At 33.5% G+C, this 24,981-nt stretch overlaps 2 protein-coding genes across 2 annotated transcripts; both read right to left on the reverse strand.

Annotated features, from left to right (window-relative positions):
- Nucleotides 1-835: 835 nt before the first annotated feature.
- DEFB114 (defensin beta 114) lies at nt 836-2,894 on the reverse strand. The gene is made up of 2 exons (XM_044241195.1): nt 2,840-2,894; nt 836-1,017 (listed from the first exon to the last, which is right to left on the reverse strand). The coding sequence occupies exons 1-2, from the start codon at nt 2,892-2,894 to the stop codon at nt 836-838; spliced, it is 237 nt and encodes a 78-aa protein (XP_044097130.1).
- Nucleotides 2,895-19,943: 17,049 nt separating this feature from the next.
- DEFB113 (defensin beta 113) lies at nt 19,944-21,178 on the reverse strand. The gene is made up of 2 exons (XM_044241312.1): nt 21,121-21,178; nt 19,944-20,134 (listed from the first exon to the last, which is right to left on the reverse strand). The coding sequence occupies exons 1-2, from the start codon at nt 21,176-21,178 to the stop codon at nt 19,944-19,946; spliced, it is 249 nt and encodes an 82-aa protein (XP_044097247.1).
- Between the last annotated feature and the right edge of the window lie 3,803 nt (nt 21,179-24,981).

Raw genomic sequence — 24,981 nt, forward strand, 5'->3', positions numbered from 1 at the left:
AAAAACAGTAACAGAAGTCTTTGGGATCTTGGTAAAATATTGATAAATGGTTGATTGATCCCCTGTTTTTAGTTGGAAAACAAATTCTAGTCTCTATGTTTTTCCTTAACTTTTATCATTACAGAGACTATTTATGCTGTCTAGTATTTACACTGCAAATGAAATAACAGATCTTCATGCATTTTTCCATCCCATTCAGAACTAAGTATGAAACTAATGCTTTGAGTCTAGATTCTAGCCAAGCTAATTTTGAGTCTAGATTCTAGTCAAAGTTCAGATTGTATTTAAATCCAGTTTAGTAGTGTTAGTATTACATAGTATCCAACTAATATGCCTTCTTGCATGAACAGAACTTGGAGAGGAGAAATAAACAGCCAATGATTATTGTCATACTGTACTGTAGTTTTTGCATGCGTCTTGTATTGAGGTTTCCTGTTTCTTAATGTCAATAACATACTGCTGATGGACAGTTGATAAGTCTATGGGTATTAATTTTCATCAATTAAAATTCTAATAAGGTCATGATTAAGTTCGTAAATATTTAATTGTGTAAGTTTAGGTAAACCATGACAGAACAAAAGTGGTTCTACATTGAAGCAAAGTTGATATCCATACGATAGGAAATTCACACCAGATATGTCTCTATCATAAAACCTCTCACTTGAGAATATAAGAAAGTTCGTGCCTTATTTCACTGAATACATAGTATCTACAGAGGAAGGTATCAATATTGGCATCTGTGTTTATTTATTACAGAAATTCTAATTATAGCCCTATACCTTTCTGCCCTGGTGTACAAACTTCTTTGATCACAGGTATATCTTCCTTTTCAAGATTAATCTTCATCAAATGAGCTCTCAGTGCAGCAAATTTTATTTGGTGAGAGACATATATCAATTTGTTTTTCATCTTTAAAGCAGCGTCTTCTACAGTAACCGAACTTTTTTGTGCACCGATCAGGATCCACCAAGGCACATGTGGCTATAGTAAAAGAAGAGTAACTGACATTACCGATTTCTTACTCAAGAACATATTATTTCTGATTACAAAAAGTACTATGTATACATTGTAATAAACTTAGAAAATGCTAAAAAATAAGAAGACACTAAAATATTACATATTCCCTGTATATGCAAAGTTTAAACATGTTTTAAATTAATATATATAACATTTTTATGCCATAAATTATTCTCCTCAACAAGATTCAAAACTTTTTTAAAAGCTAAATAATATGCCCTTGAAATATATGACAGTTCATCCAATTTTTCCATTAGGTCATATTAAAATTTTAATATTTTAGGATTATAATAAGAAAATTTATAGTATACATTTTAATATTTACATGAGGCATATTTAGGATAGCTGTGGAAGAGTTAGTTCCCAGGGTTATTAATTTATATAAAGTTATATATTGCACCAGCAATATAAATAGATTTTGCCTCCAAATAAAATGGTGTCTACTGCAATTTTAATGTTTATGCTGTTAGTAATTTTTCTTTTTTCTTTATTTAATTGTTCATATGCTTTGTTTATTATGTTATTATGTAAGTTTTTAAAATAATTCATAAGTTCACTTTAAAAGTTTTTATTTTTTTATTTTTTTTAAGATTTTATTTATTTATTTGAGAGAGAGAGACAGTGAGAGAGAGCATGAGTGAGGAGAAGGTCAGAGAGAGAAGCAGACTCCCCATGGAGCTGGGAGCCCGATGAGGGACTTGATCCCGAGATTCCGGGATCATGACCTGAGCCAAAGGCAGTCATCCAACCAACTGAGCCACCCAGGTGTCCCACTTTAAAAGTTTTTAAAGGCTTTATTTTTAGAGCAGTTTTGGGTTCACAAAATGATTAAAAGAAAGGTATAGAGAATTCCTATATATTTCTTATATATTCCCTGCCTCTAAATATGCATAACCTTTCCCATTATCAACATTTTCCACCAGAAGGGTATTGTTTTTATGAAGGATAAACCTATATTGACACATCAGAACCAACCAAAGTCCATAGTTTTCCCTATCATTCATTCTTTGTGTTGTACATTCCATGGGTTTGGGCAAATGTGCAATTAAATATTTCTATTATTATAATGTCATACAAAGTATTTTTATTGCCCTAAAAATCATCTGGACTCTGCTTATTCATCTCTGCCCTCACTTCTCTGGCAACTGTTGTCTTTTTTATTGCCTTCATAATTTTCTCTTTCCAAGAATGTCATATAGCTGGAATCATATCGCACACAGTGTTTTTAGACTGGCTTCTTTAACTTAGTGATATGAATTTAAGGTGCTTACATGTCTTTTCATGATTTGATAGCTCATTTCTTTTTAGCATTAATTAACTTTCCATTGTCTGGATATAACGCAGTTGTTTTGTCTACCTACTGAAACATATCTTGGATGTTTCCAAGTTTGGAAATTAGGAATAAAGCTGTTTATAAATGTTCATGTGCAGGTTTTTGTGTGGGCAAAAGTTTTCAACTGCTTTGGATAAATACCAAGGAGCATAATTGCTGTATGATAGGGCACTAGTGTGGTTAGGGTTTTTTTTTTAATATTTTATTTATTTGATAAAAGAGAGATCAAGAGAGCACAAGCAGGGGGAGGGGCAGAAGGAGAGGGGGAAGGAGGCTCCCTGCTGAACCGGGAGGCCCAGGCGGAGCTCTATTCCAGGACCCCTGGATTATCACCTGAGCTGAAGGCAGAACATTAACCAACTGAGCCATCCAGGCACCCCCAGTATGTTTAGTTTTTTAAGAAACTGTCAACCTATGTTCCAAAGTGGCTGTACCATTTTGCATTCCCACCAACAGTGTATGAGGGTTCCTGTTGCTCCATATACTCACCACAGTTAGGTTTTGCTAGTATTCCAAATTTTAGCTGTTTTAGTAGGTATGACATGTTACATCATTTTAATTTGCATTTCTCTGATGGCATATAACATGGAGCATCATTTCTTATGCTTACTTGCTATTTGTATAATTTCTTTGGTGAGATGTCTTTTAAGGTCTTTGGTCCTTTTGTTTTTATTTTCTTTTGTTTTCTTATTGTTGAGTTTCAAAAGTTTTCTGTATGTTTTGGATACAGAATGGTCCTTTATTACATGTGTCTATTGTAAATATTTCTCCCAGTTTGTGGCTTGTCATATCCTTATCTTGTCATTATATTTCTCAGGGAAGAAGTTTTTAGTTTTAATGAAGTCCAGCTTATCAATTCTTTCTTTCACGGATTGTGCCTTTGGTGCTATATCCAGAAAGTCTTTGCTAACCCAAGGATATGTAGGTTTTCTTCTATGAAATGTTCTAGGAATTTTATAATTTTGCATTTTATGTCTGGATCTATGAGCCATTTCAAGTCTGTTTTTTGTGAAGGGTGTAAGATCTATGTCTAGATTCACTTTTTTCACATGTGAATGTCCAGTTGTTACAACATCCTTTGTTCAAGAAACTATTTTTCTTTCACTATATTGCCTTTGCTCCTTTGATAAGTATCAGTTGCCTGTATTTATAGGGGTGTATTTCTGAGATCTCTGTCTTGTTCTATTGATCTATTTGTTTACTCTTTTACCAATACCTCATTATTCTTTTTAGATATAAAAATATAATGGTATGAATTTTCCTATAAACACTACTGTAGCTGTGTCCTATGAGCTTTGTGTCATCTCATTTTTATTACCATTCAGATGAAGATTTTTTTTTAATACTCATTGATATTTCTTCTTTGAATTAGATTGTTTCATTAATTTTCATGTTTATATCTTTTTTCTTCTTACATTTATGTTGTTTATTTTTCTGTTTCCTGCGTAACTGAAGAAGGTGTGTTAACATCACCCATTATTATGGTGTTTTCTACTTTTTTTGTCCTTCTATATTTTTTTACATAGTTTAAGACTAAGTTATTTGTTGCATTAAATTTATGGATGCAATATTATCCTGTTGAATTGAATCTTTTATTACTATAAATAATCATTCTTTGTTTCTAATAATGCATTTTTTCTTACTGACAACCTCATATAATATTAATATAGCTACTTCATCATGCTTTTGTTGTGTTTTTATATCTTTTCCTATCCTTTATATTTTATATTTTCTCATATATTAGATATTTCTCATATAAACTACCTGCTACATTCAAAACCATATCCACTACATTCAAAAAAGTCACTCTTTTTTTAACTTTACACTAATATTTATAATAGTAATATAGATCGGATGAAATATATCCTGTTATTTTTTCCTATCTTCTTTTCTATATGTTGGTTATTTTTTATAATTCCACCATCCCATTTACTATTGTGTAGTTATATTATCTTTTACTCTTCTTCTACTGTATATGCCAGAAGTTTCAACTTACCTGTCTTATCCAAAAAATCATTGCTTGTTTTTTGTTGTTCTTTTTTTCTCTCTGTGTTTCTGAGTTTCCATATAAAAAATTATTCTCTTTCTGGCCAAACAATCTTTTAAGAATTTCCCTTAATACTGGAGTTCTGATGTTGAATTCTCTCTCTATTTTTGTTTGATAATATCCTTATGTTATCTTCACTCCTAAAAGGTATTTTCATTTGATACAGAATTCTAGATCATAGGTGTTTTCTTTCAGGACTCTGAAGAAATCACTATCTTGTCTTCTAACTTCTTTCTTTGTGGGTTTTTTTTTTTTTTTTTTGAGAAGTCAACTTTCAGTTTAATATTTGATCCTTTAAAAGTGATATGATGTTTTCTTCAACTTTTGTTTTGCTTTATTTTTTGAGTTTTTTTTAACAGTTTGCTATGCTTTTCTTTTCTTCCTTCTTTCCTTCCTTCCCTCTTTCTTACCTTCCCTCCTGCTTTCCTTCATCCTTCCTTCCCTCTTTCACCTTTTTCCCTATTTTCAACCTCTAATTTTCTCTTGTTTCTTTCTAGATACTTTCTTCCAGTTCATCTGTCATCATCATTAAATATCTTACCAACTTTGTAAAAATGACTATTTAATGCATTCACTATGTATTTAATATTGTTTCAAAATTTTTTCGGTTGTAGCATTTTATTTTTCTTCTTTGTTGTAGTCTTCACCTCTATGCCAAATTTTTACTTTTGTTTTTCTTTATTTAAACAAGTTAAGCACAGTTATTTTAAAGTCTAGGTCTTGTAACTTCATTATCAGGATCCCTTGTTAATCTCTTCTCTTGAATGCTGGTTTTGATTTTTGATAGGATAGTTATATTTTCATTTGTTCCTGATTACTTTTGTCACATGCATTTTTAACGAAAGATTGAGGACATAGCTTGAGGTCTGGAATGATGTTCTCTTTCTCCAGAATGATTTATTACTGTTCCTTGCTGGTGCCTAGGACTACCAACCAACATAACTGGATAATCTTAAAACATTTTTGAACTTGAGATAATGTAAAGCTGATTGTTAGTTCCTGGGACGGCTGGCAAGCTGAACTAATGTCCTTTCAACTTAGACCTAGTTCATAGTTTTTTTGGATCCTCAGCCAAAGCACACCAGTATTTCCATAGTTCTCCTTCCTTTGTGTGTTCTTAATTACAATTTTTGCCCCAATTGTAGCATACGGCTATCAAATTTCTGCTTTTCAACTTTTTTCCTGTGTCTTTATGAGTGGTTAAATGCTTCTACAGAGAAGAGCTGCCTCAGAGATTGATCTCAAAGTGATCTTTTCACTGTAACTTTTAATTAATGTATTTACTCTTCAATGCCTTTAGGCAATTGTTTTGTATTTCTTGTTTTGTTTTGTTTTGTTTTGTTTTGTTTGTGCATCTATCCCCCTCAGTGCATGGGAGAGGCTATATGAAAATCTGTTATAATTTTATAGTATGTTTTAACATCAGGTTGTGAAACAGACTACTATAATTTTATATTGTAAAGCTTTAACATCAGTAGAGCAAACAAATAACTAATTTTGCAAAATCTTTATATGGTGCAAGTTGATAGTTTTTCTAACTGCAGAGTGAAGATGAGTTTACAGTCATGGACTTTAAGCTTGAATTTTAATGCTGTTTTTTGCTAGCTATGTAATTTTGGGTAAGCCCAATGAGTCTTCATTGCTTCAACTGTAAAATGGAAAAAATGGTATCTCATTCAGAGTCTCCATGAAACATGATGAGTTAACACATCAACTGGTGTACAACAGTGCCTGGAACATAATCCTCTCTCAGAGATTAAGAACTGATGCTAATTAGTGTTGAACAAGAACGTAGTTGAAATTAAATCATTATTGACTACAATTTTTAGACCAGGTGGTAGGCTTTTTCTGGACGTAAAGCAAAACACTGAGCAACAGTGAGAGCCAGAGTGAGAGTAAGAGAGACAGCTAATTAAGTACCATGATAGAGACATATAATAGGTTCAATGCGTGAACAGAGAAGTGTTTCCTTATATTCATGGTGTTGTATCATGGAAGAGGGCTATGAAATTTTAACCTTAAAAAATGAGTAAAGGTTTTTGAAATGCACAGGAGTATAAAAAGAACATGAATCAGTCAGAAAAGTAGTGTGATTTTCATCCTAGAGTTGAAAGAGCATATTATACATTTAAGTTCAAAAACTAATAATAACACAAATAGATTTCCTTTGTTGAAAACCTACTGTGTGTCAGGTATTGTTTTAAATATTTTGCATACATTATCTCATTTAACTGCCATAAAACTTTAAGGTTGCTGCTGTTCAGATAAAAAACCGAGGCTTTGAGTAACCATATAATTTGCCCAAGTTTGCAAAACTAATACATGCTTAAGGGTTCAATCTTAAATTGTTCCAAACCAGAATTTGCATTTCACATATGTAATTCATGGCCTCTACATTGAAAAAAGTTGGAAACTGACATATGATAAACATTCAAAATATTGATATATGACAAACACATCAAAATACTGTCTCTCATATTGTTTCTGGTAGCTGGTTGTTCTAAGACCTTTAAGTATTTTATGACTATGGGGGAACCTGAAGATGTGAAAATTAGAAGTTGAGTATGAAATGACAAAATAGAATTCTATTAAGATGAATATGTTTACCCACACAAAGATTCATTAGTAATAGATAATTATTATACTATATATAGGCTTAATAAATGGGATTACATGCTGCAACCTGAACGTGGAAAATTTTATCTTAGACAATTTTAAATAAAATAATTTAGCTCCTCTATATGAAACTATTTGTTAATTCCCTTGATTTTGATGTCTTAACTCAAAATTGGATGATAACTATGAATTTAAGGTGACTTTCTGTTCCCCATGTCTTCCTGACATCTTATTCAGAGCTTCAAATTAAATATTTTTTTTTCTATTTCTCAAACATTGTTAGTCTGGTAAGGGTTGCATTTGTCTCTTATCTCATGGCTGGCACCTGGATCTCTAATATTGAAGATACTTCCTATCAATTAATAGTACCATCATGTGAAAGTCATAAAATGTTCTAAGATATTAGTATTTGTGTTCTATTTTTCCTTGGCTTATTAAAGAATATTGAAGAAGGTATAATTCTTTAAGTTAGGTGGATGAAAATATGAAAAATACTAAGACAAATTTGCAAGTTACCTTAACTAGTACAAATTAATTAATACAAACAAATAATTGCCACAATGGAAGCACTCACATGGTATTCATTTTTCATACAACATCTTTCTGGACTGGTTGAGAAGTTACTTAGGTAGTCAGTGAAATCCTGGCCAGTTGGAAAAGGTTATTTTTATAAGCTCCACTTTTCTCACAACATTTTATTATAATTTTCATGTAACCAAATTGACTTGGTTTTCAATTTAATAAAATCTAGAGCGCCCGGACGGATATGGTCTTCCCACCAACATTTCAACACAGGTGAATGTCTTTCCCCCACTATTTTAGACTCAGACTCCCATGTACATGCAATATATCATAAAGTTTCCAAGGCCACCATGTTTGTGCCATTTAAGGTCCATTCTGAGACATCTTAACAACTGGCTATACTAAGACAGTACCCTGTATTCCTTCTCAACTATATTGTCTCCTCTTTTTCTGTTTTCTACTTCTACTTCTATTTTACATTTCTTGAAATACTGCAATATGATATTGAATGTGATAAAGACTTTGCTTACATTATCTCTGAGTCTTTGCAAAACCTTACAAAATTACCTTTCCATTGTACAGTTAAAAGAATTAAAGCTTCTCCATAACTATAAAGGAGTCTCAGGTCCTTAATATAAACCCTGATCTATTTGATGACAAGTTCACTCTATAATCCACTATATTGTGCTATTTTCACTATCTAGGGATTATTTTATGCTTGTATTAAAATACTGTCTAATATACTGTTCATTCTATCATGTTTTAACCATTGTCAGTATTGTTCTCTATCAGTTTTCTATAACTCACCCTCCAGCATGGTATCCTTCTGCTTGGATCACTCATCTAACATCCTCCACTTAGACCGAATATTTTTTATTATTTCTTTAATGACTTTGGGGTTCTACCAATAACCACACCATGCCATTGGGCAACTGATAAGTACTACTCTCTGAATCCCTTCAAAGCCACTCACTCTGATACTTTGTATCACCCTTCCTGTTTCTTTGGTCCCATAAAGGCCAAATATAGGACATTCTGTCCATTTCAGTACACATTATAACTTAGTATCTGTTTGAATGATCAAAAGGTAAAGGAAAGTTTGTGGTCATATTCATGCACTAAGTGTCTTCATTACATTATTTAAAATTTTCTGCAATGCTCGGCAAATGGTACAGTCCCTACACATCTGAAGCACACCCATATTCCCATGTGACCTCAATGCTTTTGACCAAATAATCTATTCACCTTGGACTTTAGCCTCAGTGCCTGCTATAGAAATCATGATGAAATAGAAAGAGCAAATATGCTAGGATTCTGTATTCCAATATTTATATTCCACTTATCACAGACAGTATAATAGTTGTGACCTTGGAAAACTCTCTCCTTTGAGGTCCTTTTCCCCTTGCATAGAAAGAGGCAAAAGCAGATATCTCAGTTTAATCTGGAGGCTCAGATTATATATCTATAAACCTTCTAATTCTATAAACCTTCTATAAACATTCTAATTCAAGCAATTCATTAATTTTAACTGAATACACTCAACTAGCTTTTAAGTATGCCTGAAGAATTACTGTGTCTTTTTTTTTTTTTAAGATTTTATTCATCCATTTGACAGAGATCATGAGTAGGCCAAGAGTCAGGCAAAGGGAGAGAGAGAGAGAGGGAAGCAGGCTCCCTGCCGAGCAGAAAGCCTGATGCAGGGCCCAATCCCAGGACCCTGGGATTATGACCTGAGTGAAGGCAGAGGCTTTAACCCACTGTGCCATCCAGGTGCCCCTACTGTGTCTTTCTTTATTACTGTTTTCTTAGTGCCCAGGGTTGTGATCAGTAGATCACTAGCCAATCAGTTTCACATGGTTATTGATTAACATTCTAGCACCATGGGCTTCAGCATCCTCCCTAATCATATTTGAGGTCCTCACTTCCTCAGTTCCCCTTCATTATGAGTAACAATTATAACAGCTGGGGTGCCAGGGTGGAGCAGTCAGTTAAGCCTCTGACTAGTGGTTTCAATCCCGGTCGTGATCTCAGGGTAGTCATCACAGGGTTGCTTAAGACTTTCTCTCTCTCTCCCACTGCCACCCTCCCCGCACTCCCCCCCACATGTATGCTGTCTCTCTGCCTCTCTCTCTCCAAAAAAAATAAGCCTTTAAAAAATAATAATCATGATAGCTATAATAACAGCAATTATAGTAATTATAAGGGTACTAAATTGGTAGACTAATTTTCAGTTTGTAGGGCGACTTACTGTTACATTATTACACTAAATCTTAACTGTAGTCTTTTGAGGTGCATATAATTAGCAACACAATATTTTACATCAGACTTTTTATTTTTTTAAAATTGTGGTTGTTATTGATTCCCTTGTATTTTCTTTTTTTGTTGTTCTTAAAGACTGGCAAACCACTTAAATTCTCTGAGTGGCAAGGTTCAGAAGCTATTAAGTAGAAAGTTAGTAATAAAATTTAGATCTTCTAAGTTTGAATTCAATTCTCTTTCTGGTACATGTTGCACCTCTTGAATTCTCAACTTTCTAGGTCCAAATTGGAACACTTTTGAGTATCAATTTATATATTCATTGTTCGAGAGCCTGGATTGCCTCGAGGATAGACCTCTCAAGAATATCTTAAAATCACTATCATGTACTTCATTGCAGTGCATATTTTTTTGAATATTTATTTTTAATTGATTCATAAAACCATTGCTGAATGTCTTCATTAATGTATTAACTAATTCAACAGGATTTTTTGCAATACTATTTCTTTAATTACCATTTTATTCCTACTGTACCTCATTGCCCAGCATATTTTGAGACTATATCCTGGATCATTTTATAGATTCTGTTATTGACATCTCAAGAGATATTTACCATTATTCTCAATCATTCATCTTCCCTGGGACTTATTTATTTATTTATTTATAAAAAAACTTTTGAGAGAAAGAGGAGAGCACATGAGAAGCTGGGGAGAGACATGTGGAGAGGGAGAAGCAGACTCCTTGCTGAGCTCAGAGCCCAACATGGGGGCTCAATCCCAGGACCCTAGGACTATGACCTGAGCCAAAAAAAAAACCACGACCTGAGTTGGATGCTTAACTGACTAAGCCACACAGGCACCCCTACTAGACTCAATTTATTATGGAGTCTTTATTTCTGAGTTTTATAAATAAATTTTTTTAATTTATATTTTTAAAAATAATTTAAGTACATAAAACAATCAAGCCCTAAAAAGTCAGAAGATCTACCTTATCGTATTAATTTTCAAATTGAGTTGAAGTGTGCCCTAGTGGCTTAGTCAGTTGAGCAACCAAATCTTAATTTCAGCTCAAGTCTTGACCTCAGGGTTCTGGGATCAACCCCTGTGTGGGCTCTTGGTTTATTGCGCTCAGCAGGGAGTCTGCTTGTCCCTTTCCTCCTCCCCCTGCTCCTGCTCTCCCTCTCTTTCTCTCTCTCAAATAATTTAAAATCTTTAAAAGAAAATGAGTTGAGTACATTAGTATAACACTATTCTAAGTGAGGAAACTGAGATTCAACACAATCAAGAGACTTCTTTAATTGATTTGTGTTAAGAAGTTGCATTTTCAGGTGCCTGGGTGGCTCAGTGGGTTAAGCCGCTGCCTTCGGCTCAGGTCATGATCTCAGGGTCCTGGGATCGAGTCCCACATCAGGCTCTCTGCTCAGCAGGGAGCCTGCTTCCCTCTATCTCTCTCTCTGCCTGCCTCTCCTTCTACTTGTGATCTCTCTCTGTCAAATAAATAAATTAAATAATCTTTTAAAAAAAAAGAAAGAAAAAATAAATTGCATTTCTTATTTTATAATCTGTTTTTTCTATTTTTAGCTAGAAGCTTTATGTTAAACATAAACAAGCATCTATTTTACCTGGTAAGATGAAGGTCACATAACACAGAAAGTAGAGGAGATAATAAATAATCTTCATTCTTCAGAAAGAAGCTGCTGAAAGATATGGCAACAAAATCTAAAGAGTAGCACACTTTCTGAAAGGCCAAGAGACATTTACTATTTATAGTTTTCTAATGGAAGAAAGACTCTTTATCCGGAAATTGTTTTAATCCGGTGTACTTGTCTCTGCACGATTGCCTAGGCTGTGGGCAGAACTACCCAAACTGAAAATACTTGAAATTATTGATCTTTATAGAGGAAACTCTATGTGGAAGATAACTGTACACATGACACCATTATAGTGACGGTGATCAATTAAACATTGACACAATGGGCACGTATGGAGTGGGTTTAAGAGAAATATTTACCATTTTAGTTATAAAACAATTGAACATTACCATGTCATTTAAACTCCTGGTTACTTTTCAGAATATATTCTAGTCACTAATTTGGTATGCAAATTCATCAATACATCCATATATTCCAAATTCTTACTTATATTCAGTTATCCCATTGATTTCCCCAAATTACTCATTTACAAAGGACAAATAGTAAGCCTTACTTTTGTCATTAATTTTTACTACCTTCTTTTCAGATGCAAGTTGAATAGTTACAGAGGTCTGCTTTTTCCTTGAAAAGCCCAATTAGTCTCTATTTTTAATTTTTTTTATCAGAGTAATATAGGCACACAATAAATACTGAAAAAAAGACCTTGTAATAATAGAAATAGTTTCCTCTTTCACCCTCCCTAAGTTTAGGTCTTTTTCTTATTATTGGCATAAGAATTGGGATCTAGCTTAATATTTTGTATTTGTGTAGCAATTACAGAATGTATCTTTTGATTTCTACTAAGAAAAATGTAGATTCAGATCATTTACACTCCTGTGCTGTTCTGCTCCTCAAATATTTGAAAGTTATATTAATTTTAAAAAATTCTGTAGGTTATCTATAAACATTTAAATATTTCATTTTTCCCCCATCAACCTTAGTCACGATATTAAACTTTCTCTATTTAAAATGAAGATATTAGTCCCTTTGCCATTCCCTCCAACATTCCTCCCCACTTTGTACATTTCATTCACCTGTAGTCATACATTTCCTTTTATCTTGTCTAGGTTAATATTTGCTCTCAGAATTGAGACATACAAGCTTTATATTGAAATCCTGTAACAGAAATAGCAATATGGACCATATTGCCTTTTTAATATGTTTGATGTGCTAACCAAAGACAAATGTTACTGGTTTCAAAGTCAAGTAAATTACCACTATTATTTTACTACTATTATTATTATTTTCTTTTATTTTCATTTCTCTTCTTTTTTACCTTTTTTTTATTAAATATTTTCAAGTCTTTTAGTTGTTTAATATTTGGTTATGATGTTTTTGAAAAATATTTTTTCCTGTAGTTTTCTTCTGGATATGGATGAAAAATATAAATGGTGGTCATTCCTCATTCTTAAGTTTACCTAAGTATCATAGGCTATACCTGTCCTTGCTTCATTCTAAGAATCTCTGAATCTACTGTTATTTGGATCTCACATATCTTCTTTTTTTTTCCCCCTCCATCCAGTAATGTTCTCCAAAAAGATAGGAAATACAGGAATTTTCATGCTGAGAAATATATTTATTCTGCCCTCATATCTGATTGTTTGAATGTAAAATATAGGTTCAAAATCATGTGAAGTCATTACTAACTTATATCATTCAGTCTTCTTGATTAGAATTTCAATGCTAGGCTAGGTCCTTTTAAATGGTTTGATTTTTGTGTCTCCCTAGACACTTACAGGATATTCTCTTCATAATTTGTACCCCACATCTTATGATTCTTACATTTCCTAGTGTAAACTTCTTTTTAATTAGTTTTGTCTGGCCTTTGGGTGAGCTTCTACAAATCTGGGAATATGTGTTTTCTTCTCTTTTTCTATATCTTTCCCTGATAAAGTCTTTCCCTCCTTAGGTGCATATTTATCTTACCTTTTTGGGGGATTTCTTTTAGTCAGGGGTTGAAATTTTCCTCCATAGATTTGTCTTTATTATCTTATTTTTATATCTATTTATTTTGTTATTTTATGATTTAAATATGTTTCACCTTTCAGTTTTTCTATGGTTTTTTTAAGCAAATATATTTAGGATGTTAATGCCCTTATCTCTTCTCTGATTGCTCTTTTGCCATGGAGCAGTTTTTGTTGTTGTTATTGTTTTTGTCTTTTTGTTTTTGTTTTTTGTAGATGTAAGATCTTCTTGAATCCATCTGCAAATATATTTAAGAGAATTTTGTTCATATTAAATTCTGTTTTCCTTGAACTCTTTTCTCAGGACCTAGTGTTCTGTTTGGTGGTGTTATCTTAGTTATTCATGCCTTTACTTTTACATGTTGTCCAAGCACTGGCTCTAGGATGAAGAATTAGATACCTCTTGAAGATTTCCTTCACTATTAGACAAATCTTTTTTTGTTCCCCCCAAAAAACTGTTTCGGGGAATCCTCAAGGTAAGGTCTGTGGATATAGGTTGAATGGCTCCTTTAGTGAGCAGAAGGAATTAGAGCTCTCAATGTCTTGAAAAAACAAAGCAAAAATTATTTTTTTTTTCTGGGACAGAAGTTCCTATACCAGAAATCTTAGATCTCTATACATTATTTGTTCAATTGGGCTCTAGTTTTAGTTAAACAAAAAAAAACTCTGTTAAGGAAGAATTGTATTTCTCTTGTTTGACAGTGACTCTCCAATGTGTAGGAATGTTTTTATTAGAGTAGAAACTCTACTCTAATAACAATATAATTCAAATTAATATCTTTAACAATTTTTTAAAAAAATCAATTGACAATACATATTGGCATCTGTTTCAAGACTTTACATTCTGGTTCATTGATCAATCTTTCTCTCTCTTTTATGTCCATACCAAATTCTCTTAGTTATTGAAGCTTTATAGTAAAACCAGGAATCAAGTAATATCAGCTGTACAACTTAGTTCTCAATTCTTCAATTTATCATGGCTATTTTTGGTCTTGTAAATTTCCAAACAATTTTTTTTTTAATTTGCTTACTTATTTGACAGAGAGAGAGAGATAGAAAAGGAGGGAGAAAGAAAGAAAGAAAGCAGGAGCAGTGGGTGATGCAGAGGGAGAGGGACAAGCAGACTCCCTCCTAAGCAGGGAGTCCAATGGAGGGCTCAGTGCCAGAACCCTGAGATCATGACCTGAATTAAAGTCAGATGCTTAACTGACTGAGCCACCTAGGTGGCTCAGTTTTTTGTTTTTGTTTTTTTCCACACAAATTTTTTGAGTAAGATTGTCAATACCTATTTAAAAACTCAGCAGGGGAATTTGGGTTGGGTTTTTCACTGATTCTATGGACCTATTTGATGAGATTTGGCAATTTAAAATTTCCGATACTTGAACAAAATATATCTCTTCATTTTTTACTTCTTTAATTCTTCTCAGCAATGTACTTGCCACTGTATAGAGAAGTACTAGATATATTTCATTTTAAGTCATTTCATATATAGTATCTTTAAATTTTTATCACCCAAGTATTTATTACTAGTTTATAGAAATTTAATTGGTTTTTATATTTTTCTTGTATCAATAACCTTGCTAAATTCAATAATTAGTTCTTTCACCTTCTTTTTTAGGTTCCTTAGATTTACATTATAGGCAGTCATGTTGTCAAATAAAAATGTTTGTTTGTCTTTAATTTACAATCAATATGCCTTTGTTTATTTTTCCTATGGTACTTTCTAAAATTCTCCTACAGTTTGGAATGGAGGTGGTGAAATTCATTATGCTTACCTTGTTCCTGATCTTAGACGAAGTGCATTCAATTCTTTTTTTTTTTTTTTAAGATTTTATTTATTCATTTGAGAGAGAGAGAGAGCGAGAGAGAGCAGAAGCACGGGGAGAGGGAGATGGTTAGAGAGAAGCAGACTCCCTGCTGAGCTAGGAGCCTGACATGGGCTCCATCCCAGGACCTGGAGATCATGACCTCAGCCACAAAGTCATTTACTGACTGAGCCACCCAGATGCCTCTCCTTGAAATTTCTTTTTTTGAGTTTTAGTATGGATAATGCTGGTCTCCTAAGATCATTTGGAAAATGTTCTTTCCTATTCTATTGTACAAAGAGATCTGTGTATAATAAGTATACATTCATTATTAAATATTTTGAAAAATTCAACAGTGAAGCCATCTATACCTGGTATTTTCTATGTGGGAAGATTTGTAAATAGACATTATTGAAAATGAATATAAAATTATACAAGATGCAAATTATTTTCTTGAGCGACTCATGGCATTTTATAGCATTTGAGGAATTTTTTCTTTTCATAACAGTTATCAAAGTATAGGTATAACATTGTTTATTATATTCTCTTACTACTCTTTTAATGTTTTTTATATCTGTTGTGATTTCTCTTATTCATTCCTGATATTGGTCATTTGTGCTTTCTTTTCTCTCTTTTTCAAATCAGTCTGACTAGATATTTCTGAAAATCAATTTTCTACCTTTTCTTAAAAAAAGCTTTTGTTTTCATTGATTTTTTTCTATTGTTTTTCTATTTTATATTTAATTAATTGTCTATCTTATTTTATTATTTCCATTCTTCTGAGTAAAAATATGGGTTTTATTGAGATATATAATTTATAAAATGAGGTTTAATTTACCCTTCTTTTTCTAATTTCTTTTTTTAAAGTTCTTAAAGTGAAAGTATAAATCATTGGTTTGAAACATTTCTTATATTTTTTAAATATTTTATTTATTTATTTGAGAAAAGAGAGAGTGTGTACTTTTGTGTATGCATGCAACGGGGTGGGGGGAAGTGCAGTGGAGTGGGGAGAGGGAGGAGGGAAAGAATCTCAAGCTGACTTGTACTGTTTCGGGGGGCCAGTGATGGGCTAGGTCTCCTGACCTTGAGACCATGACCTGAGCTGAAACCAAGACTCAGGTGTTCGACTGACCTAGCCACCCAGGTGTCCCTTTTATGTTTTATTATAACCACTTAAAAGTACTGTAATTATAGTCTTGGGCTCTCTTTTTGTCTGTGTCTCTTTGTTTTTGTGTCTTTTATTCTCTCTGTCTGTCTCTTGTTCCTTCCCTCTCTCTCTGTCTTTCTCTCTCTCATCACTTGTAATGGGGGAAGCAAGGTGCTATGCTGTTAGAATCCCTATGGAGTGGCCATAGAATCCATGTGGTTAGATGGTTTGGTTAGAATCCATGACCCTCTATTTAATAACTTGTAAGAAATTGAAGCTCTATGTCCAGGAGCTCTCAAGAACGAAGGATAGCAACAATCAAATGAGCAAGCTTAGAAACAGGTTCTTTGACCCCTGTTGAGAATAGGATGTCTATAGCTCCAGTCACCTGCTTTAGTGCAATTTCATTGAGACCTTGAGACAGAAGCACCAAGCTAAGCTGCTTCTGGAATCCTTCCCACAGCATCTATGAAATAATAACGGTTTTTAAACTGTGACCTCTTGGAATAATTTGTTAGGCAGAAAAAATAATTAATATAATATCCTATCTTACATTCTCTTAATTGGTATGTCTACATTTAATATTTACACTTAATGAAATTATAGTATGGTTGTGTTTAAAACTGTCACCTCTTTATTTGTTTTCTATTTGTTCTCCCTGTCTTTGTTCTCTTTTCCTTCACTATCTGTACATTTTTTATTATTACATTTTATCTACCACATTGATTATATATTTATTTTTTTATTCTTGCTGTAAGTCTTATAATATAGCTCTTCAGCTTTCTTATAATGTAACACTTACAATCCTATACTAATATTTTCCCTTTCTCATAGTTTGGGCTATTGTCGTTCATATCTTTCTGCAATGCAGTTAACTGCACAATATATCATTACTTTTGTTTTAAGCAATAAATTGTCTTTAACAGAGATTAGAGGAAAAGAATATTTTACATTTACCCAACAAATTTACAAAGTGTAACTCAATTGTTTTCCTTTGTGAAGGCCCAAATTTCTATCTTTTATACTCTTAATTCTACTGTAGAACTCTTGATTATTTCTCAAGAAAGGTCTGCTGACCTTTATCCATGTTGCAGCACAAGTTTGTACTTTATTCCATTTTATTGACAAAATAATATTCCATTGTATGGGTATGCCGTATAACGCGTATCCATCCATCAGTTTATAAACATTTGGGTTGTTTCCATTTGGGTCGTTTGGGCTATTATGAATCATGCTGCTATGGCTATTTGTGTGCAAGTTTTGCGTTGACATTTTTCAAATCTCTTGCATACATGCCTATGAGGGAGACTGCAGAATCAAATGAAAATCCCAGGCTTAATTTTTTTTCAGGATCTGGCACTCTATTTTCCCAAATATTTGCATTAGTTTACATTCTCACTAGCAGTATATGGGAGTCCAATTTTCTCATATTATAACCAACAATTGTTAATGTGTCTTGTGTTTATTACAGCTAGGGGGTGGGAAATGGTCACTCACTGTGGTGCTGATTTGTATTTCCTTGATGGCTATTGAGATTAAATACCTTTCCCTGTGATTGTCAAACATCCATATGTCCTCTTTGGAGAAATGTCTATTCAACTCCATTGTCCATTTTATAATAGAGTTAGTGTGTTTTTATTATTGAGTTACACATATTCTTTGTACATTCACAGCTACCTTGATGGAGAGGCTGCTGTTTGTCGCAGCTACTTGTGGAGCCAAGAGTTGGACAATAATGGGGCAGCTGAACTGCCACAGAGTTGGCTGTTCTTCTGGAGATTCAGCATCTTTGTTTTGTTTTTAAAGAAATAAATAAATGCTCCTTGGATTTTTGCAAGTTTGTGGTTAATTTGGAGAGCTCTTAAAACATTTATTTTTTTTTCTTGCCACTGTTTTGCTGCTTTCATGAAGGGACAGAATTTTAGATCTCTTTATACCATCATTTTAGAAGTCCTGCCTATGATTCTTATGTATTGTTTCTTTTTTTCTTTTTTAAAAATTTCTATAGTTTGGAAGTTATATACACTTCTGGCTAATATTGCTGTGCCATAGACTACCCTGAAATTTGATGATTTAAAACAAAACCATATTATAATGCTCATTGAGCTAATGGGTCAAAAATTAACATAGAGTATAGTAGGAATGGGTTGCCTCTTCTCTTATATGTTTGGAAACTCCTCTGGGAAGACATGAAGACTGGGAGTGGGGTCTCATTGGCTAACTTCTCCTTTTTATCCTCCTTTATAGAATCTAATTTTTCTTAACATACTTAAATGTTATTCCTTAGAATTTTGGACATTTTTTTCTTCTTATCAATCTGTAGTAGTCATTTGGGTGATTTTATCTCATTGCTTCAGTTAATGGCGCCTGAACTCTGTATTTGAAGCACAACTTTCTTTTCTAAGCTTCACACCTGTACATAGCTAAAAAGTATAAACTTGATATACCATATATGTTCCTTTCCAAAATTCTGTGTCTCTTGCTATATTTCCTAATGAATGATTGTGGTGTTTAGCATTTATCCAAGTAAGAAAACTTGGAATTATCATCTCTTCTGAAACCTCAAATTCACTGAACTTCGTACATTTTCTCTAAATCAGAATTCACAGTTAAATTTTTATATTTTCCAAATCAGTGCTATAGCTATAGGTTAAAAAAAAAATGCACTGAGTGGAGACTTCAAATTCTACACATCAAGTATTTGTGGATAGAATACATTATAATTCACAAGAAAGTTATGTCAATATGAATGCAATATTATGGTAGAATTAATGTGGAATGTGAAAAACTGGAAGCCCAATGAGTTCATTGAAGATAGAGATAAGGACAGAAGTATTAAATACTGAATTATAAGATGAAGAAGTTAAATAAAATTCTAAGGGCCTGGAGAGAAGACCCTTACATTGACTGCCTATGTTGACAATTAATTATGATAAAAGTTTAGGTTTAGAATTAGAAATGGTCTTTTTTTGTTTTTGGACGTTTTTGGGTTCTTCAAATTTTTTATACTTTATGATAGAAAAAAAAAGCCTTAAATATGTTAACTTGCTTTATTCTCATCACATTTTACTCCCTGCTGAGTTTTGCTTGATTGTTCTTACTCATAAATACATCACTAATAGTGTCTATTAGGTGATTAAGGCGTTTATGACTTTGTGTCTAAGACTCAAGCACATTTTGCTGAAATTATGGAAAGGTAGCATAAACCATGATTGATGAAGGATGCCTAAAAGATCACATGAAAATAATGAGGTTACTGCCCAGGGCACATAAACAGGCCAGAGATAAATGGAAGCATTAAAGATGAAAGGTGTTTGTAATGTGGGTAGGGGAGAACTCCTTCCCATTTCACAAATAAGCTACCACTCTTCTTTACATCTCTTGTAACTAACCCAACATTGAACTCACTAATCTCCATGATCTAAGTGTGTAATCCAGAAGACCAGAGGACACCCACACAAAAATACATTGATGAAAAGTAGAAAGTTAATTTTTATTAATAGTAATGTTACAATTTAGTGTTATGTTGTATGGTAGACTTATAATTTACAGTGTATGCCCTGTGGTATTGACAGGTGCAAGAACTGGCTTTTGGTATTCCCGCACAACACAGCAGGGCTCTGTACTGCAGTAATTGTATATATACTCCCAAGTGTTGCATGAAGTCTTGCAAGCACCACGAACAAGGTAACATTCTATTTTTTTCTCTGTATCTTCTTTTGTTTTTTTCTGTGAAACTGGGAAAAAGTATCTATGAACATAAATCCAGATTTAATCCCCTTGCATAGATAGGTGGATAGATAATAGTTAGACAGATAAGCATATAAAGTTGTTTAAAGTAAAGAGTTACTTCCATTTCGGAAGCAGTGCAAATAAATGACTTTTTTTCCCCAAAAAAAAAAAAAAAGGTAAAGAGTTAAACCATTTTGTTTCTAAAATTATGTCCAGGCAATTATATAAAAAGTTCACATTTTATCCCCTACAAATAATGACAATATAAATACTTATTTATTGAATAATAGTTCCTTGATCACTAACTTTTTTTAAAAATAGAATATCATTAAATCTAATCTGTGCATGCTTCCTCAAGAGTAAAGAGAAAAAAATGTGTAAAAAATACTCTACCGGGGCGCCTGGGTGGCTCAGTGGGTTAAAGCCTCTGCCTTCAGCTCAGGTCATGATCCCAGGGTACTGGGATCGAGCCCCACATTGGGCTCTCTGCTCAGCGGGGAGCCTGCTTCCCTCTTTCTCTCTGCCTGCCTCTCTGCCTACTTGTGATCTCTGTCTGTCAAATAAATAAATAAATAATCTTAAAAAAAATACTCTACCTGTTTTGTGTTCTAAATAATAATCCACCTCCAATACTCTCTCACCCCACAAACTACTGGACTACTTGTAGAAAGCTTAATTTTGACAACAGCTTGCATATCAGTTCATTAAATCACATTTAAAATGAGAAGGCAGTAGGAAGTATGTAAGAAGTCATAGTCTCATTAAACAAAATAACAAACAGGTTTAATTCTACACCCAGGGAATTTTTTTCCCCTTATCTTCTCAACTATCAGTTCCACTCATTTCTTCTTTCATGTAAAATAAAGTGACTTGCATTATAGGCTCACTTGGCATCTCCTAACAACAATTTAATTGTTTGATTTTTTTCAGAGTAAAACATTTATAAAAAACATTTTGTTCCTCCCTTCTTTTTCATATTAGCAAATATTACCTGATGGACCACAAGACACAGTGAAGAGGAAAGTCAGGAAAATACAAAGTATCTTCATTGCTGATATTGTTACTTCAGTGAAGTTGAGGCAGACCTCAAAATGTCTGAGAGTTGTGCTATTCCTTGATAAAATAAAGATGAACTCTTGTTTTTATAGCCTTTTCAGGGTAATTACCATTCTGATTAATGCCGCCTTTCAAGATTGAGAACAGATTCATGTATTGTGTAATAGCAACAAACAGAAGAGAGGACTTAGTTCTGTTATGACCTCGAGCCAAATGTGAACTCAGTTTCAGTTAGACAAGCAAATAATAGGGTGAAATCTTTAAATTTTTTAATTGAAAATACACAATCAGGCTCAGCTATATTGTCAGTCACATGCTTTCTTGAACATCTATTATGTGTCAGGCAGTGTTTTAAACACTTTATATAGATTTGCTAGCTTAATCTTCATGCCCAATATTATGACATAGGAACTTCTTCTAGTTGAGGAAATTATGGCAAAGAGGGATTATGTGATTGCCTCAAATCAGACATGTAGTGATTGGTAGACGTTAAAGACCGGAAGACCTTAGTGGACTCCAAGGTAATGTGATACCAGAGTCCATCTCTCAACTACCACCTTCTTTATCCTTCTGAGTAAAAGCCTTTTTATTCTGTGAAGTTATCCTCTGTATACTGGCCTGAACCAGGCAGTTCCTGCAATGCAATTTTTCTAAAAGGAAAATATTTTAAAATGCAGTTGGGATGATTACATTAAAAATTACCATAGTGATGTTATAAGAATAACCCGTGTAATTCTTTACTTGTAATGACTTATTCATAGAACTGACTACCTCATTCATAGGGGAAAGCAGTGTGTTAAAAGTTGAAAGAGCACTGGATTAAATACAAAAAACTCATCTTGGCATCTGACTTTTCTGTTTACTGGCTGTACATTCGAGACAAATATTCACTAACTAAGCCTCAAGATGCTCTCTCTGAAGGCTGGATTGGTAGGACCAGCCACATTCATGGGTTTAGCTAAGAATTGAACAGACACCATATGCAAAAAGAGGATTTATAAGTAATTAACATAGAAACATAAATACTTTGGGCATAAAAATCCAAAAAGTTATGTCCTTACAACTTGATTTATGTTCTAACTCCCTCTGTCATTGAGGAAAAACAAATTATAAGGATATTCTATCATCTGGATTTTAAAAGAAGTTATCTAGTTTTGTTCATTCTCTGCTTCAATTCTTATCTGCTTATGTATTACAGCCACATCACGGAAAATCTATTTTCTCAATATCCTCTTTCTAAAATCACCCACCCCCAAATAAGGCACTTTAAACTGCTGCAGACATACTAAGACCTATTGTATGTAAGTACAGCAAAGTAACAGATACAAGAAATACTATAGAAAGTTAGCAGGCCTGGGGGGAGGGGGGTTGGAAGAAGGGGGGTAGGGTTATGGACATTGGGGAGGGTATGTGCTTTTGGGTAAATTGGAAGGGAAGATGAACCATGAGAGACTATGGACTCTGAAAAACAATCTGAGGGGTTTGCAGTGGCGGGGGGGGGGTGGGAGGTTGGGGGTACCAGGTGGTGGGTATTATAGAGGGCACGGCTTGCATGGAGCACGGGGTGTGGTGAAAAAATAATGAATACTGTTTTTCTGAAAATAAATAAATTGGAGAAAAAAAAAAAAAGAAAGTTAGCAGGCCTGGCATTAGCATAGTGGTGGCATGGATTAAGAAGATGACCTAGGACAAAATGGCCCATTTTTCTTCAGTGCAGCTGTATCCATTCTCTGACTAAAATAAGGCACTCCTATCAAGATGGAATATCAGCCAAATTCTTATAAGTTGGTTGGTCTTCTTTTCTCTCTCTGCTAAAATATAAGGTTGTAACTAATGGCATCTGAATCACACAGAACAAAGATAAGGATTGGATGATTATCACCCCAATTCTAGCCAAGAAGTAATATAAGTAGAATCAAACTGGATGCACAGGAGAGAATTTATTGATTTATTGCTTAAAATTTATATTCTAGGGCTTGACTTGAGAGAAATCCAGATTCTAGATTTCTACTAATTACAACTCTTTTAAAGGGGAAAATACAGAGACAAAGTGTGGGGGAAAAGGACAAGAATAAGATAGCAACTAATGATTAAGAGAAAGAGAAGATACACAGGAATTTTTTTAAAGGTTAAAGAATTGACCTAAAGTGTATGAACCAATTGGCATTGGTCCAAAATATTTCTACTAAAGTAAGAATTTTGGATTCTTAGATGAAAAAGTGTTGTTACTTCCTTTTTACAATGTTAGATGAGAATAGCTAATAATTATACCCTTCAAAGCCATAGATAAGGACCCTTGAAGTTGTCAATTCTTGGTGAAAAGAATGTGGCTCGGCTTTCAGGATTTGGGGTTGATATGTGCCTAACAAGGGAGCTTTTCCAGGCTAATGCCTATATGTTGAGAGTGCCAGCAGAGGGTGTGATGATGAGAAGACAGATGGTCAAGAAAGGGAAGGAAAGGGAAGGTAAGAGTAAGGAAGGGAAGGGAAAGGAAAGGAGAAGAAAAAGGAAAAGAAAAGAAAAGAGAAGAGAAAAGAAGAAAAGAAAGGAAAGGAAAGGAAAAAAAAGGAAAGAAAGGAAAAGAAAAAAGAAAAGAGAAGAGAAGGGAAGGGAAGAAAATAAAAGAAGAAAAGGAAAGGAAAGAAAAAAAATATTCCCTTATAGGAGTTTCCAGTAAAACCTAAAAATAAAAAATAAAATAAAAAGTAATTGACTATTTTAATTCACTGATGGCTGCAAAACTTTAAGTTTAAAGAATACATTATGGGACTAATTTTATACACCAGTGGCAGACTGATTGGCACTTTGGAAAGTTTTCAAAGTGGTCAGAATCATAAAACCTTTCTACAGATGAGGACAATGAGCATTAAATTACTAAGAAAACAAAAGACTGCAGAGATATCAGCAGCTGGAACTTCTGCTACAGTTTCTACTTCCTTCCTCTATTAAAAATCTTTTATACAAGCTCTAATAATTATTGGTGCTTCATATATTTAGAAACCATGAGTCCCAGGAGCTCAGGCTCTGTCCTTCCTGCTCCTGATGCACCTTCAAAACATCTATTACATGCTCCTTATGTGCAAGGTGCTGTTCCTTGTATTTATACCTCATAAAAGCCCTATGAAGTGGGGATAATATTTAGCTCCATTTTCATGCACAAGGAAATGGACACAAAGATTTAAGTTAAGTTACTTACTTAAAGTAACAAAGTCAACTACTAGCTGGTAAGTGGTGAAACTGAAACTGAACTTGGTCTACGGTTAGAGCCCACATTCTTAATCATTACTGTTACTACATAGTCCAGTCACCTGGAATACTTGTCTTAGAGTTACAAAGGAATTTATATAATATAATCATGAAAACGTGCTTTCCAAAATAAAAGAAATGTTACAACTCATTTGTTCTCACTCTATTTTTATAGCTTAAGGACACTCTGAAATCAGAAACTTTGTAGAGAAAGCAGTCCTAGGAGATTGTTTCTGAAGAAAATTTGGAGAATAGCAGAAACCAATCTTTCTTTTCCTCCCAACAAATAATCTTTCCAGTCCAGTCTTAGTTTTCCTTGACATTCTAAGGAGTAGGTGAAAACATCACATATTATGTATTCTCAATGAGGATAGGTCAAAAACAAGTCCTCTTGGGGAGCTCTGGTGCAATGTGTAGCTATTGTTCTATTTTAAGTCATACATGGGTGTTAAAGGCAATAATATAAACCTTAAATTGTTATTTATTTATTTATTTATAATTCCAGTTAGTTAACATACAATGTAATAGTAGTTTCAAGTGGACAATATAG

The sequence above is a fragment of the Neovison vison genome, chromosome 1 (genome assembly GCF_020171115.1).
Source record: "Neovison vison isolate M4711 chromosome 1, ASM_NN_V1, whole genome shotgun sequence".
Lineage (NCBI taxonomy): Eukaryota > Metazoa > Chordata > Mammalia > Carnivora > Mustelidae > Neogale > Neogale vison.